General features: G+C 37.5%; 1 protein-coding gene across 2 annotated transcripts in view; it reads left to right on the top strand.

Annotated features, from left to right (window-relative positions):
• Positions 1-14,827, top strand: part of Zc3h6 (zinc finger CCCH-type containing 6) — a 57,656-nt gene that overhangs the window by 16,537 nt on the left and 26,292 nt on the right. For both annotated transcript variants that reach the window (XM_034495379.2, XM_034495380.2), the window contains exons 2-3: positions 10,087-10,267; positions 12,020-12,142. In XM_034495379.2, coding sequence (XP_034351270.1) covers positions 10,087-10,267; positions 12,020-12,142 — 304 coding nt within the window. The remainder of the gene's footprint in view (positions 1-10,086; positions 10,268-12,019; positions 12,143-14,827) is intronic.

The raw sequence follows: 14,827 nt of genomic DNA on the forward strand, positions 1-14,827 counted from the left end.
ATCAGCCAATGTGTGTATTCGTGAATAATGTTGGTAATGTCCATTAGGAGTTCTTAGCTAGTCTTTTATTGAGGATTTTATATTTCTTTTATAAGATTCAGTTTCTGATCTGTAGCTTGTAACAAACGACCCTTTAAACCAGTGATTGGCAACCTATGGGTTACTACTACTTTGGCATCATATAGCAGATATTTACATTACAGTCCATAACAGTAGCAAAATTACAGCTATGAAGTAGCAACAAAAACAGTCTTATGGTTGGCAGGTCACCACAACATGAGGAACTGTATTTAAGGCTTGCAGAATTGGGAAGGTTGGGAAACAGTGCTTAAAACAGTCATCAGATAGACAGAAGTAGAGTTAAGGGCAAATGATTCAGGTTACTCTTCTTAGTAGTAAAAAATCAGAATGGAGGAAGATAGAATTATTGAGGCACAGGTATCAAGTTATTGGGGTGCATTGCCATGTCTAGTTCCTGAGCAGTTAGCTTCAGAACAAAGACATGGGGGGGCGCATCTGAGTCTATAATTTACACAATAGTTTATTGTGATTTTCTCTCCTTGTTTCCAATTTAGATATTTAAACATCCCCTTGATGGGAGTCTGGCCCAGAACTTGGCACATTCTGGGAGAGTTCTCTATCATACTTATGCCCCCAGACCTAAGACATTTAAATATAAGGAAAAATATTTTAGTTTTCATACATTCTTAGTTAAAACAGAATTTCATCCCTTTGCCCTTTCCCCTTCCTCTCTATAGCTCCTCTCAGGTCCTCCCCCTCTAGCCCTTATCATGCCCCACTCTCAAGTTGTTAGCTTCTTTTTCTTTGATTATTATTGTCACACAAATGTGTATGTATGTATATATATGCACAAATGTTTACACAGCCATTTCTAGAAGAGACTATTTGGTACCCAGACTTCTGGTTCTTTCAGTCTTTCCATTCCCTTTCCATGTGCTCTTCCAGAATATCTACTGAGCCATAAATGCAGGAGCTCTAGATGTATCTGTTGGGGCAGAGCTCCCAATGGTGCAGTGATCTCTGCTTATGTACAGAGGCAGTTTTCTGTGGTGGCCTTCGTCAGCTGTAAAGAGATGTTTCTTTGAGGAGGAGTGGTAGCTACACTTATTTAGGACAGGTATCTGGTGAGCCTGAATCAAATACTTTAACCTTTAAAAGAGAATTTTATTGAGATAAGTTCAACATATATATATATATATATATTAAAGGTATTCAGGAATGCATAACCAGTACTGATATGTAATTTCAGAACATTTTCATCATTCCACAGAGAAACTTGAGTCTTATTGGTAATTTCTTTTTACTTTTCCCTCTAATCTACCTGACAACCCCTATTTTTTTCTGTCCTTGTGAATTTGCCTAAGAGATAAACTCTTAAAGACTGGACAGTTATTTACCAAACTTTTATACATGAATATGCCATTTTGCTGAAAATAACTTTATAATGCTAATTCTTTTATATTAGTAAGAAGTCACCTATATATTTATTAAATCTTAAAAATATCTTTTTCTTTTATTCTTGAAATTATAGTGGAATTACATTATTTTTCCCTCCCCTTTTCTCCCTAAACCCCTTCCATTATGCTCCCTTTTCTCTGTCAAGTTCACATCTCCTCATTAATTGTTGTTAATGCTTGTATGTATATACATATACATTCCTAAATGTACCTGCTCAGTCTGTATAATGTTATTCATATATATGTTTTCAGGGCTGACCATTTGGTATTGGATAACCAATTAAGTGGTGTGTTCCCCTGAGGAAGAATTTCTCCCACTCTCAGCATTCCTTAGTTACTTGTAGTTCTTTGGGCTTTTCTCCATCCACTTTGGTATGTCTGTTGTTTCCATTCAGCTCATCTTTAGTCAATCATGTTGGTGAGAATTTATGGAGGAGACATTAGGAGGAGACATAGTCTCACAGAAACCTCCTGATTCTCTGGCTCTTACAGTTTTTCCTCCCCCTTTTGAGCAATGTCTCCTGAGTTGTATTGTAGGTGTATTCATTGGAACTGGGTTCTACAACTCTTCACTTTAATTGGTTGTTGTTTTATGTAATGGTCTCTGTCTGTTGAAATCCTTATGAGTGGTGAGGACTACAGTTATCTTTGAGTATAAGGGCAAATATTTAGATGTATTTACGGATTATTCTGGTTTGGTGAAGTTCTAGTCCTTCCCTCTCTAAGATCCATGACTTCACTAGCACTGAGTAATTGGCTAGGTTTCCAGTACTAGGCATACTTTCCCTCTTGTTAAGTAGATCATGAGTCCAATTAGACAGATGTTGGTTACCACTAAGGTATGTGTGCCACTACTGTCTCCTAGGGTTACTGTGTTAAATTCAAGATTTTTTTTTCAGGTCTCCAGACTCCTTGATTTATTCTGATTTCTATTTTGTTTCCTTAAACACTGCATAAGGACAAATATTTAAAATGTACAATAAGGAATCATCCTGGTTTAGTAAAGCGGTGCTTTCTAAGCAATCAATTATCCATGAATTCAGCACATCAGTGTAGTTTTCTAAATTTCCAGAAATGTACAGTTTTTATTCTTTTTCAGTGTCTTTTTTAAAACTTTTTTTCCTTTTTTTATTAGATATTTTATTTACACTTTAGATGCCATCCCCTTTCCCCATTCCCCCCCTTAGAAAACCGCTATCCCATGCCCACTTTTCCTTTTTGCATTTATACATTTTTTAAAAAAATGTTAATCATAGGCTTTATAAGTTTGGTATTGCTCAATCAGAGGTGTAACCCACTACCCAACCTCGATATATCAACTATCTTTGACTGGTGGAGATACATGAACATCTGCCTCCCTGTGTCCCTCCTCTTCCTCTCTTTCATCACCTAGCTTCTCCTCTCCTTCTCCTCCTCTTCTTATTCCTTCTCTTCCTCTCAGTACTCCTCCCACCTTAGCTCCTCCTACACATCACCCTTCCTGTTAAAATGAAACTTTTCTCTCAAAATACAATTAGAGCATAATTATGCCGATTTGTACCAGTGAGGTACAAGATAGTCCTAATACCCAGTCCATCATTTTGTTGACTAACCAGCACCTCTGTCGTCTATCCAAACTAAAACATTTAGTTCTGAACCTGGCTTTAGGATGAATGTCAGTTGACGACCATCCACTCAAATCTTTTCTCTCAAGGTAAATAGCCAGGATTGGCTATGAGGCTATAAGTTTTCAACCCCGTCAGAGATCCAGAGTGACTGAGTTAACTATAATTGTGGGAAGCACAAAGCATAGCTTCTAAACCTTAACCAATTTATAGAGACCTCTGAACACCTGGACAGTCCCTCTACTTCAAAATGTTGGAGCATCTGTTCTTCCGCCTTCTGGCCCAGGATCATCTGACAGACCTTAGTGCTGCAGAATTATTAAGGGCTGATTACTCTGTCTAGGCAGATATAATCAGTCGACTATTCTGCAAGTGTGTCCTTTTCTGGACAGTAATTTGTCTGTAGAAGGAAAGAGGCAATTCTTGCCTAGTGGCTGTCTCACCACAACTGGAGTAACTCCAAAGATGCTCAATTTCTTCTTAGAATTCAATATAGGAAGCTGTCAGGAGCAGACAGGTCTCTAATCAAAATGAACATTAATACAGAAATGTTTGTCATGTCAATTCTGTGGATTTCTGATGTTTTGAAAACCAACTATCCATGTAAAGTAATCTGGACTCACTATTTCTAAATAAAACATAGAAAACACCCTAACAATAAACTCCAAGCCATGAATTTGCTATAGTCCCTTAACTTACAGTCTGACCATCTCAAATCAGTTAAAAAAAATGTTGCGAACCTGCACTCTGCCTCAACGCTTTGGGGCTAAGTGCTCTGGTCAAGAGAGAGAGAGAGAGAGAGAGAGAGGCTCTTGGGGCAGGAGACGCAAAGAATGGAGACAAGACAGAGGTTCTAATCAAGTCTCAAGTCTCTCTTCAAGACTCAAGTCTCATATTAAGACTTTTATTGAGTCTCTTTTATCAAGTCTCTTTTATTGAAGGGAATTCTGAGGTATTTATACGCTTTTGCCACGTGCCTTGTAGGTGTGGATATGATGTAAGCCTTACAGGCGTCTATAGTGTGGATAGCACGTGCACTGTGTGCCTTGCAGCTGGGGGCAGTAAACAGCAACACAAAATATGTGGGATATCAGAGTGTGCTTCAGTTGTAGGCTATTGAAAACCAAATCTCTTATCAGGGTATATGGTTCCAGATGGCTGCAAAGATAATCTAGCCGCTTTCTGCTAAAAGTCGGCTCCCAACAAAAAAAGTTAAAGAAGGGCTGGGTCTAAGCCTTGTATTCCTAAATGTGTTATACTGGTACAATGCCTATGAGAGTAACAATATTCATCTCACTCTTATGAAAACCTTAAAAATTGTAATCTATTTTTCCCCTCTTTTATTGGATATAATATTTACATTTCAAATTTTATCCCCTTACCGCATTCCCCCACCCACCCAGGAACCCCTTATCCCATCCCCCCTCCTCCTGCTTCTATGAGGGTGTTTACCCACTTACCCCCCAAATCCCCCTCCCCACCCTCAGATTCCACCCCCCACTCAGTGCTCAGCCTTTAAGGTACCAATGACCTTGTCTCCCATCTATGCCCAACAAGGCCATCCTCCCCTACATATACAGCTGGAGTCATGTGTCTCTCCATATGTGCTCCTAGGCTTGTGGTTTAGACCTTGGGGAGCTCTGGCTGGTTGGTATTGTTGCTCTCCTAATGGGGCCACCAACCCTTAAGGCTCCTTCAGTTTACTCTCTAACTTCTCCATTGGGAACCTTTGATCAGATTAATGGTTAGCTTCGAGTATCTGTCTCTGGGTATGTCAGACTCTGGGGGACCTCTAAGGAGACAGCCTTATCGGGCTGCTGTCAGCTTTCCCTTCCTGACATCCATATCAGCGTCTATTTTTGGTGACTACACATGGAATGAATACCCAGGTGGAATGGTCACCATACAACCTCTCCTTCAGATTCTGTCCCACACTTTGTCTCCATATTTGCTCCCTTGGGTATTTAGTTACTTTTTCTAAGAAAGACCTAGACATCCTCACTTGTTCTTTCTTCTTCATGAGCTTCATGTTGTCTGGTAGTTGAATCTTTGTTGTTTCAAACTTTTGGGCTAATCTCCGCTTATCAGTGAGTAAATACCATGTGTGTTCTTTTGTGATTGGGTTACCTCACTCAGGATGATATTTTCTTTTCTTTTTTTTTTTTAAACATTTTATTTATTTATTTATTTTATATATATGATGAATACACTGTAGCTGTCTTCAGACACACCAGAAGAGGGCGCCAGATCCCATTACAGATGGTTGTGAGCCACCATGTGGTTGCTGGGAATTGAACTCAGGACCTCTGGAAGAACAAGCAGTGCTCTTAGCTGCTGAGCCATCTCTCCAGCCCTCAGGATGATATTTTCTAGTTCCATCCATTTACCTAAGAATTTCTTGAATTCATTATTTTTAATAGCTGAGTAATATTCCATTGTGTAAATGTACCACATTTTTTGTATCCATTCCTCTGTTGAAGGGCATCTGGGTTATTTCCAGCTTTTGGCTATTATAAATAAGGCTGCTATGAACATAGTGGAGCATATGTCTTTGTTATATGTTGGGGCATTTTCTGGGTATATGCCCAGGAGTGGTATAGCTGGGTCCTCAGGTAGTGCTATGTTCAATTTTCTGAGGAACCGCCAGACTGACTTCCAGAGTGGTTGTACCAGCTTGCAGCCCCACCAACAATGAAGGAGTGTTCCTCTTTCTTCACATCCTCACCAGCATCTACTATCACCTGAGTTTTTGATCTTAGCCATTCTGACTGGTGTGAGGTGGTATCTCAGTGTTGTTTTGATTTACATTTCCCTGATGACTAAGGATGTTGAGCATTTCTTAAGGTGCTTCTCGGCCATTCGTGTTTCCTTAGTTGAGAATTCTTTGTTTAGCTCTGTACCCCATTTTTTAATGGGGATATTTTGTTGTTTGGCGTCTAATTTCTTGAGTTCTTTGTATATATTCGATATTAGCCCTTTATCAGATGTAGGATTGGTAATGATCTTTTCCCAATCTGTTGGTTGCCGTTTTGTCTTGTTGACAGTGTCCTTTGCCTTACAGAAGCTTTACATAAATTCAAGATTTAAAACTTGAGGGCTGGAGAGTTGGCTCAGCGGTTAAGAGCACTGACTGCTCTTCCAGAGGTCCTGAGTTCAATTCCCAGCAACCACATGGCAGCTCAAAACCATCTGTAATGGGGTCTTCTAGTGTGTCTGAAGACAGTGACAGTGTACTCACATAAAATAAATAAATCTTAAAAAAAAGATTTAAAACTTGAATTTAGTAAACAAATCAGCTCTTACAGAAGTGCTCACATGGTTCAAGATAGAGAGAGTGTCAAACACTCCTAATTGCTTCTCTTTTCAGCTGTTGGTTTTCTCAAGGCCATGGAAATAGGGCAGTGCCTAATACATTACTAGGTGCTCAGTCAGGAAAACATTATTTCTATGGCGGGGAGTTATTAGAAGTTTCTCCATGAAGTATCTCCTCTTTGCATTATGCTACACATTTGTCATACATGTCCAAGGATGACTTTTAAGGTACTTGGAAGCAGATCATAGGAATGAATGATTTCCCCTTCTTCTCATTTGTATAACCAAACAGAAGTATGCAAATTTTTATCTGTACTAATGTGAAAGCTGAAATCATAAATAGGCTAATGGAGCAAAGAGAAAAAAAACTTGTAGTGATTTTAGTAGCTCATGTTTTATAGTACAGAATTTATGTAAATACCCGTAGTCAAAATGCCAAATATGAATTACTGGATCCCATGTATACAAATTTTAATGCTTTAAAGAGCATTAAATTAAATTGGGAGAGAAAAATAGTGAAAAGGGATACAAACCCATGGAGTTGGGGGGAATATTTTTAAAAAAAGTATATACTGTCAAGTACATAATGTGGTAAATTTGTATATATGTATATTACATATATACATGTATATATGTATATTATAAACATACACACATAATATACACATATACTATATTATTTACACTTACATATAGTGATCACAGATCAGTATTCTATTTCAGCACCCTGAAGTTTCTCAGTGCCCCCTTTGGTCATTTACACTCCTTTACGAGAACTCTTCTGGCTCTTGTCACTACAGATTTTGTCTGTTCTTGAATATAGACAGAATGACACAGTATTGTTGTGTGTCAGTCTTTCTAAGTAAACATCATGTCTATAAGAGTCAGCCATGTTGTTGTTTTATATCAGCAAGTTTCTCTTTACCGTATTACATAAATCAGTTTATATCTCTATTCACACATTGATAGAGTTTGTGTTTACAGGTTTTTTTTTTACTAAAGTTATTAAAAACACTTTTATACCTTTTAATGAATATGTTCACTGATTTTATTGGTCCAAAGAATTCTACAGTTTTTTTCAAGAGAAAAAAAATAATTCGAACATATTGGGGCCAGTGAGACACTCAGTAGGTGAAGGCTGTTGCTGTTACTTCTACAACATAACTGTGATACTGGAACCCATTCAAAAGTGAAAAGATACAATTGATTCTACAAAATGATCCTCCAATCTCTACATACATGCTACAGCACATACAATCTCCCCCTGCATCATGCACACACATAAACCAATGACAATGATAATAAGTACATTATCATCATCATCATCATTAAAATAACAGAATGCCAAGCCTGTCTCAAGAAAATTTTAAGTCCATGTAAGTGGAAATACACACCATTTGTCTTAGTTGCTTTTCTATTTCTGTGAATAGACACATATAAGGAAACTTATAAAAAATAAGCATGTAATTGGGAGCTTGCTTATAGTTTCAGAGGGTAAGTCCATGGCCGTTATGGTGGGGAGCATGGCTCTGGAGCAGTAGCTGAAAGCTTACATGTTAAGACAAAAACCACAGAGCAGAGAGAGGCAGGAAGGGGGAGAAGAGAAAGGGAGAGAGAGAGGAGCTCTCTCTAGGAATGACATGGGCTTTTTAAAACTCAGAGCCCACCCCCAGTAACATATCTCCTCCAACAGGGCCACATCTCTTAATCCTTCCCAAACAGTTCCACCAACTGTTGAACAAGAATTCAAATACATAAGTCTGCAGGGGCCATTCTTTTTCAAATACTATATCATTTCAATTTTATAATAGAACTGGGGGAAAATAATGTTGACCATTAAGGATGGTATCCTATACTTGCTCTACCTGGGTATTACATGCTCAGAAATTCAGTAACTGTAACTGCCTGTGGCCACAAATCAACTGGGTTCACCTGAAAGGGGGACTGGGAATGAAAGGGGACGGAGGGCGAGAAGAGATGAAGCCAAGACAAAGTTTTCTGATCAAGGCTCAAACCTTTAATGTTCAGCTCTCAATTTAAAGGGGAAGGCCCAAACCCAAAACCCCTCCTGGTTTCAGCCAGAGATGGGTGGGGTAATCCATAATCCGTTCTAGGTCACGGCCAGAGATGTCTCAAGGCAAGCCCAGGAGCAGTTCTGCTTCTGTGTTCTGTGCAGCTAAGGTGGCTAACTCCACCTAGATCCTATCACTTGGTCTGTTGTGGTAAGCAAGATCTCTCAGGCCTACTCAAGGCTGGGGGAAGGGCACAAGTAACAGTAGGTACTATGCTAGATGCTAAGAGTAGATCTATGAAAGACAGTCAAATCCTGCACTCACCAAGCAATAAAACAAATGATCAGAACACAATGTTAAGAGAACATTAGGAGAAATAGGGCAGCACTTAGAATGGAGTATCTCCTCTAAACTAGGGGTAGTAACAAGAGGCATCTTGGAGGAAATGGCATCTAATTTTTATTCTAAATATATTGAAATTAGCTACATGACAGAAGCAGGAGTCGTTATTGAGGTGAGTAGGTTAATGAGAAATTATAGATGATGTTTAAGTCTTGGAGACTCAAGATAGTAAAATTAGCTAGCCAAATGGGGACTCAATAATTAAGGGCCTTTGAATAATAAATATCAAAGAGATTTTATATCAGTCTCAGGCCAGTAGGGAGCCAGTGAAGCTGTTTATTAAAGAAGACATTGAATACACAGAGAAGAGTAGAATGAGTCTTGACCTGCACAATCCACAGTTTGATCAACTGCCAATTCATAGTCCTCTTGAGGCCACAACTCTCTCACAAGTAGAGAAACTTGAGGCAATTTTGAGCTACTATTATTGAAGAATTTTAACAGGAGAATGATATAACCAATTTATTATTATTAAACATTCCTAAAATCCCAAGTTACCTTTAAAATGCTTACATTATGATTTGGTTTTTATCATTTGGTTTGAATTTAAAAATAGAATTAAAAAAAACTTTGGTTTCTATGACTAAATATATGACAGCATTAAAAGTTAGTTTCCAGGATTGAGCTTTGATATTAACAAAGACACTAATGACTGGAAAGTCAAACTAAATGTATAATTTTGTGTATTTTACAAGTAAAAGTTGAGAAATTTTGGGTTGTATCTTTATATTAAATCTATATATCTGTTTGCTAAAATGTACTCTGATGATAAAAATACTGTAAGTTGCTTTTATTTTAAAGCTAATTAAAGCCAAAATTTAAAAAGTTTTATCATTTTAGTATTTCCTTAAGTCATTTAGTTTAGTAATGATTTACTTGAAAGAAGTTTGATTACTGTTGATGATTGTAATAATTCACAATAACATTGTAGTCATTCATTGACTTTGGGAGAGGCGGGCAGTGACTGAGTGTCAATTAGAGGTTGGTGAACTTCTCTTGTTGGGGGTGATAGTTACTTTTTATTTTTTTAAGGGAAGAGTTGTAACAGAAACCAAAGATGTTCTTAAAAAGTAAAATATTTACTTATTAGCCCCTTATTGACTTTCTTAAAAAGTAAAATATTTACTTATTGGTTCCTTGCTGAAAAAAATTCCAATCCTTTATCTATATGAATACAATTTAAGTTCTTGGCATGTGCCTTTTTTCTTTCAAAATATTTATTTAAAATCTGTTTTAGAACTGATATTTGAAGTGTAAAATTTTCATTGTTTTCTATAGAGAAGATGGTGAATTAGAAGATGGAGAAATAGATGATGCAGGATTTGAAGAAACACAAGATCAGGAAGCAAAAGAGAATGAAAAGCAGAAAAATGAGAAAGTCTATAGAAAATCAAGAAAAAAACACAAGAAAGAAAGAGAAAAGAAAAAATCTAAAAGGAGGAAACACGAGAAACATAAGGTTAGTTAAGCTAATGTCAATTTTCTTTTTCATTGTTTGTTTGCTTGCTTGTTTGAGACAGGGTCTTATGTAGCCCACAGTGGCCTTGAATTCATTATGTAGCTGAAAAGGACCTTGAACCCTGATCCTCTGCCTCCTCTTCCCAAGTACAAGGCTACTGTGTTAGGCCAGGACTACTTACAGACACCCTGTCTTTAAAAAAAAAAAAAGGCATTTTATAATGAGAAAAGCTATAATTCAAAATAAAGATATGTAATTAATATTTTTTTATTTATTTTGTTGTTGTTTTTTTTTTTTTTTTTTTTTTTTGAGACTTGGTTTGTCTGTGTAACCCTGGCTATGCTGAAACTAACTCTGTATTCCAGGTTGGCCTTGAACTCACAGAGATCTGTCTTCCTAGTGCTGAGATTAAAGGCATGCACCACCATACCCTACTTTATTATTAATATTTTATATTCTTCAAAGTAACAACTGTCATAAAGCAGGAACTGTTAATGACCCTGAGAAGAAATAGAGCCTAGTAGTGGTAGACAGGCTAATATATCTCTTCTAATCCAGAGAGATCAATGTAGTGATGACTGAGCAAACCTTGTAATGGAGTGTTTATTCCAAACCCTAGCTAACAATGGCTGTGTATTTGAAGCATTTGGTAGCATAATTGTGAAAAGATTGTTCACCTATCAAATCAATAGAAAATAGAAAACCAAACTCAAAACATTTAGATGCAAAGTAGTTTTTCTTCTTTAAAGGAACACTTAATGGAATGGAGGAAAATAGATTCTACCTCCATAGGAATCTTAGGGTTCAGTTCAATTAAATAGAATTTTACTTAGTTTGTGCTATTCTTAGAAGCTGGGAATGCACAGATAATAAAAGTCTAAGCCAGTGTTTTTGTTGCTAGGAATATTAAGAACTGCTTGAAAAACTCAGGGTAATTATTTTGGCCAGACCAAAAATCAATGTCAATCAATCAATCAATCAAGCAAGCAAGCAAGCTAGCTAGCTGTATATGGGAGGGAGAGGCAGGTGGATATCTTTGAGCTTGGGGTTAGTCTGATATACATAGAGAGGTCCAGGCCAGCCAGGATTATGTATATAATGAGACTTTGTCTCAAAAAATAAAAACAACAACAAAGAAATATTTGTTGATTTTTATATTTGAGATTGCACTATAACTTTAAACTTTCTCTGGTTATTTGCCAACCAGTATCAGCCACTTGTGGTTTCTGTTGACTTGTGTTCAGTTTTACGGGCTAGGTTCATTTCACATAGGTAATTTTAGGATTTTTATGCCAATTAATAACTCCAAAGCAACTTTAGGCAAAATTCAATGAGTGCATATTCTATTGATGTTCTGGGACCCCAATTTGATGATGAGGAACCCATTTTATTTCCTTTCACATTAGCTTAAACTGAACTTTGTGCAGACAACCATTATCCCAGTCCTGGAAGAGGCCAGGGCAGAGAGGTCAATGTGTAAACATCAGATCATTTTAGAGCCAAGTCATTTGTTTGAAGCTTTTGGCATAAGGTTGATGAAAAACGTATTTCCATAAAGTCCCTAAGGAAAAGAGGAAAAAAATACTTTAGCCTAGAAGAAGTGGCAACCTTAGAGCAAGAATTTGTCAATGTCATCCAAGAATCTAAGGGAATAATATAGCTGACTGGAGGGCACCACTGGCTAAAACAAGCTCATGTGGTTATGAACTAATTCTTTCTTGTGAATGCTACACTTTCTATGTTTCCTTTCAGCATAACTCTCCATCTGGTGAGGATAGTTCTGACTACAGCCTGGATTCAGATGTTGAACATATGCAAAGTTCCCATAAGAAAAGAACTAGCTCCTACAGGGATTATGATATTCCATTTTCTCAGGTATTGCTTTTTTATTGTGACGGAACATGTATAATATAAAATATGCTTTGTAACTGCATTTCAGTGTGTGATTTAGTGGCATTAAATATATCTGTAGAATTTAGCCATCATTGTGATCCATCTCCTGAATTTCTTATCCACCTGACACAGAAATCCTGTATCTTGGAAGCAACCCTGTTCTTCACCCCTCTAACCGGTTTCTGTAATTTTCTGCCTATGAATTCTAGGGACCTCATATTACATGCTGTTTGTCCTTTTGGATATGGCTATGTTACTCAGCATGTGTTCAGGACTCATTCATGTTGCAGCCTTAAATTAAAATTTCATTATTTTTAAGACTAAACAGTACTCCATTGTTGTATTTGCTACATTTTTGCTTATACGCTCATCTGCCGAGGGGTCTTTGTGTTGCTTGCACTTTGGGCTGTTGTGAATAACATCCTATTAAAATGGTGTAAAATTGTCTTTAAAACTTTTCTGCATGCTGGAGAGATTGCTCAGTGGTTAAGTGTACTGACTGCTCTTCCAGAGGTCCTGCATTCAATTCCCAGCAACCACATGGTGGCTCACAGCCATCTGTAATGGGATCCTGGTATGTCTGAAGACAGCTATGTGTACTCACATACATGAAATAAATACATCTTAAAAAAAAAAACTTTTCTGCATTTCCTTGGAGCATATGGCCTAATAGTGAAATTGTTGGTGGCTCTTTCTAACTTTCTGGGGAACCTCCAGGCTTTTTTTCATAGACTGCACCATTTTACGTCCCCATCAGGAGAGACAACTTCCCTGCATCCTTGACAGCGCTTGCTCTTTTCTGTTTTTATTGGCAATGGGGAGTAAAAAAGGAGTGTCCAAGTGGCATTCATGGGTGGGTTGGTTGGTTGGTGTTTGTTTGTTTGTTTGTTTTGACATTGCATTTTAAGGTGGAAATTACAAGTTTAAATTGCATATTGTTTAGAACTAACCTGAAAATGTGTTTTCCATGTTGTTGTGTGTTTGTTGGATACATGCTACAAATTTTCAACTCTTTGAGAATAAAGAATGCATTAGATATCGGGCTTACTGGAGCTGGTGTTTCTGGAGCATGTAATAGACATTTTCAGAGTCTGAAGGCTAGAAGTTCCTGTTCAAGATGCTAGCAGGGTTGGTTTCCAGTGGCAGCTATGTGGAAGAGTCTGTTTAAGCTCCTTTCCCTCTGGTTTATAGATAGGTGCCTTCTCACAGCTTTGCCTTCCCACGGCCATACTGCTGTGTACTGCAGCCCCTGGTGTCTTTGAATGCACAGATCATCCCTCTTTATAAGAACACCAGTCAAATTGTATTAGAGCTTATTTTTAAGGCCTCGTCTCCAAATGAAGTCACATTCTGAGCCACTAGGGGTTCAACTTCTGCACAGGAATTTGGGAGGGATACAGTACAACCTGTAGTGCACAGAAGCGCTTTATTCTGCATGAATTCAGATTTGGATTATGAGTATATGTGACATTGGCCTCTTTAAATGCAAAACTCATTTGGAATGTTTTAAAAATGAATGGTAGAATACATGCTTAGCATGCTCTAGGTGCTATCCCCAGCTCTAGAAAAGACAACAGCCATAAGACAACACTTGGCTTGTTTCTTAAATATGTGCATTGTATGATCAAAGACCTTATATAAAGATTAATTAGTCTTATATTAGAAAAGCACTATTCTTATCTATAAGAACTTTATTCTTTTTCTTAATTTGATAGTACCAATTTCTTCTGAGTTTAGAAACAAAATTAGTTTGTTTGGTTATATGTTTTATCTTTTTGTTGTCTTTTTCTTAATTTTGATTTTGTTATTTTGTGTGTACATTTTTACACCATGTACATGCAGTGTCCCCAAGGGCCAGAAGAGGGCATTGGATCTCCTGAGGCTGGAGTTACAGATTGTTATAAGATACCATCTGGGTGCTGGAGACTGAACACTGGTCCTCTGGAAGAGCAGCAAGTGGTATTAATTGCTAAGCCATCTCTCTAGCCCCATTCTTTGTGTGTGCACAAATGTATATGTGTTGCAGATGCATTTGTATCTGTGTATATACACATGAAAGCCAGAAGACAACTTTGACCGTCATTTCTCAGTCACTATCACCTTGCTTTTTTTGTTTGTTTCTTTGAAGATTTATTTTTAATGATGTATGGATGTAGGGATGGTGTGTGCACATTAGTGCTATAGAGGCCAGAGGTATCAGCCTCCCTGGAGCTGCCTAACGTGAGTTCTCAGAGTCAGACTCAAGTCTTTGAAAGGGCAGTTTGCTGTCATTAACTACTAGTGAGAGTAGGGTAGTGAAGTCACCCATGACTATTGTGTTGAGGTTAATGTTTACGTCTGTTAACACTTGTTTTATGAGATTAGCTTCATTTGTGTTTGGTGTGCATGTGTTTAGAATTGTAATGTCCTCTTGACATATTGTCCCTTCATCAGTATCTTTTTTTTTCCTCCCTGGCTGTCCTGGAACTCACTCTGTAGACCAGTCTGTCCTCAAACTCAAAGTTTTACCTACCTCTACCTCTCAAGTGCTGGGATTAAAAGGTTGTGTCACCACCACCAGCTTTTTTTCTTCCAATTTTTGTGTAAAAAGTTTATTTGGTCAGATATTAGAACAGTGTTACCTATGTATTTATTATTTCTGTTTTCTTGGAATATCTTTTTAATTCT

Source organism: Arvicanthis niloticus, chromosome 2 (genome assembly GCF_011762505.2).
Source record: "Arvicanthis niloticus isolate mArvNil1 chromosome 2, mArvNil1.pat.X, whole genome shotgun sequence".
In the NCBI taxonomy this organism is placed as follows: Eukaryota; Metazoa; Chordata; class Mammalia; order Rodentia; family Muridae; genus Arvicanthis; species Arvicanthis niloticus.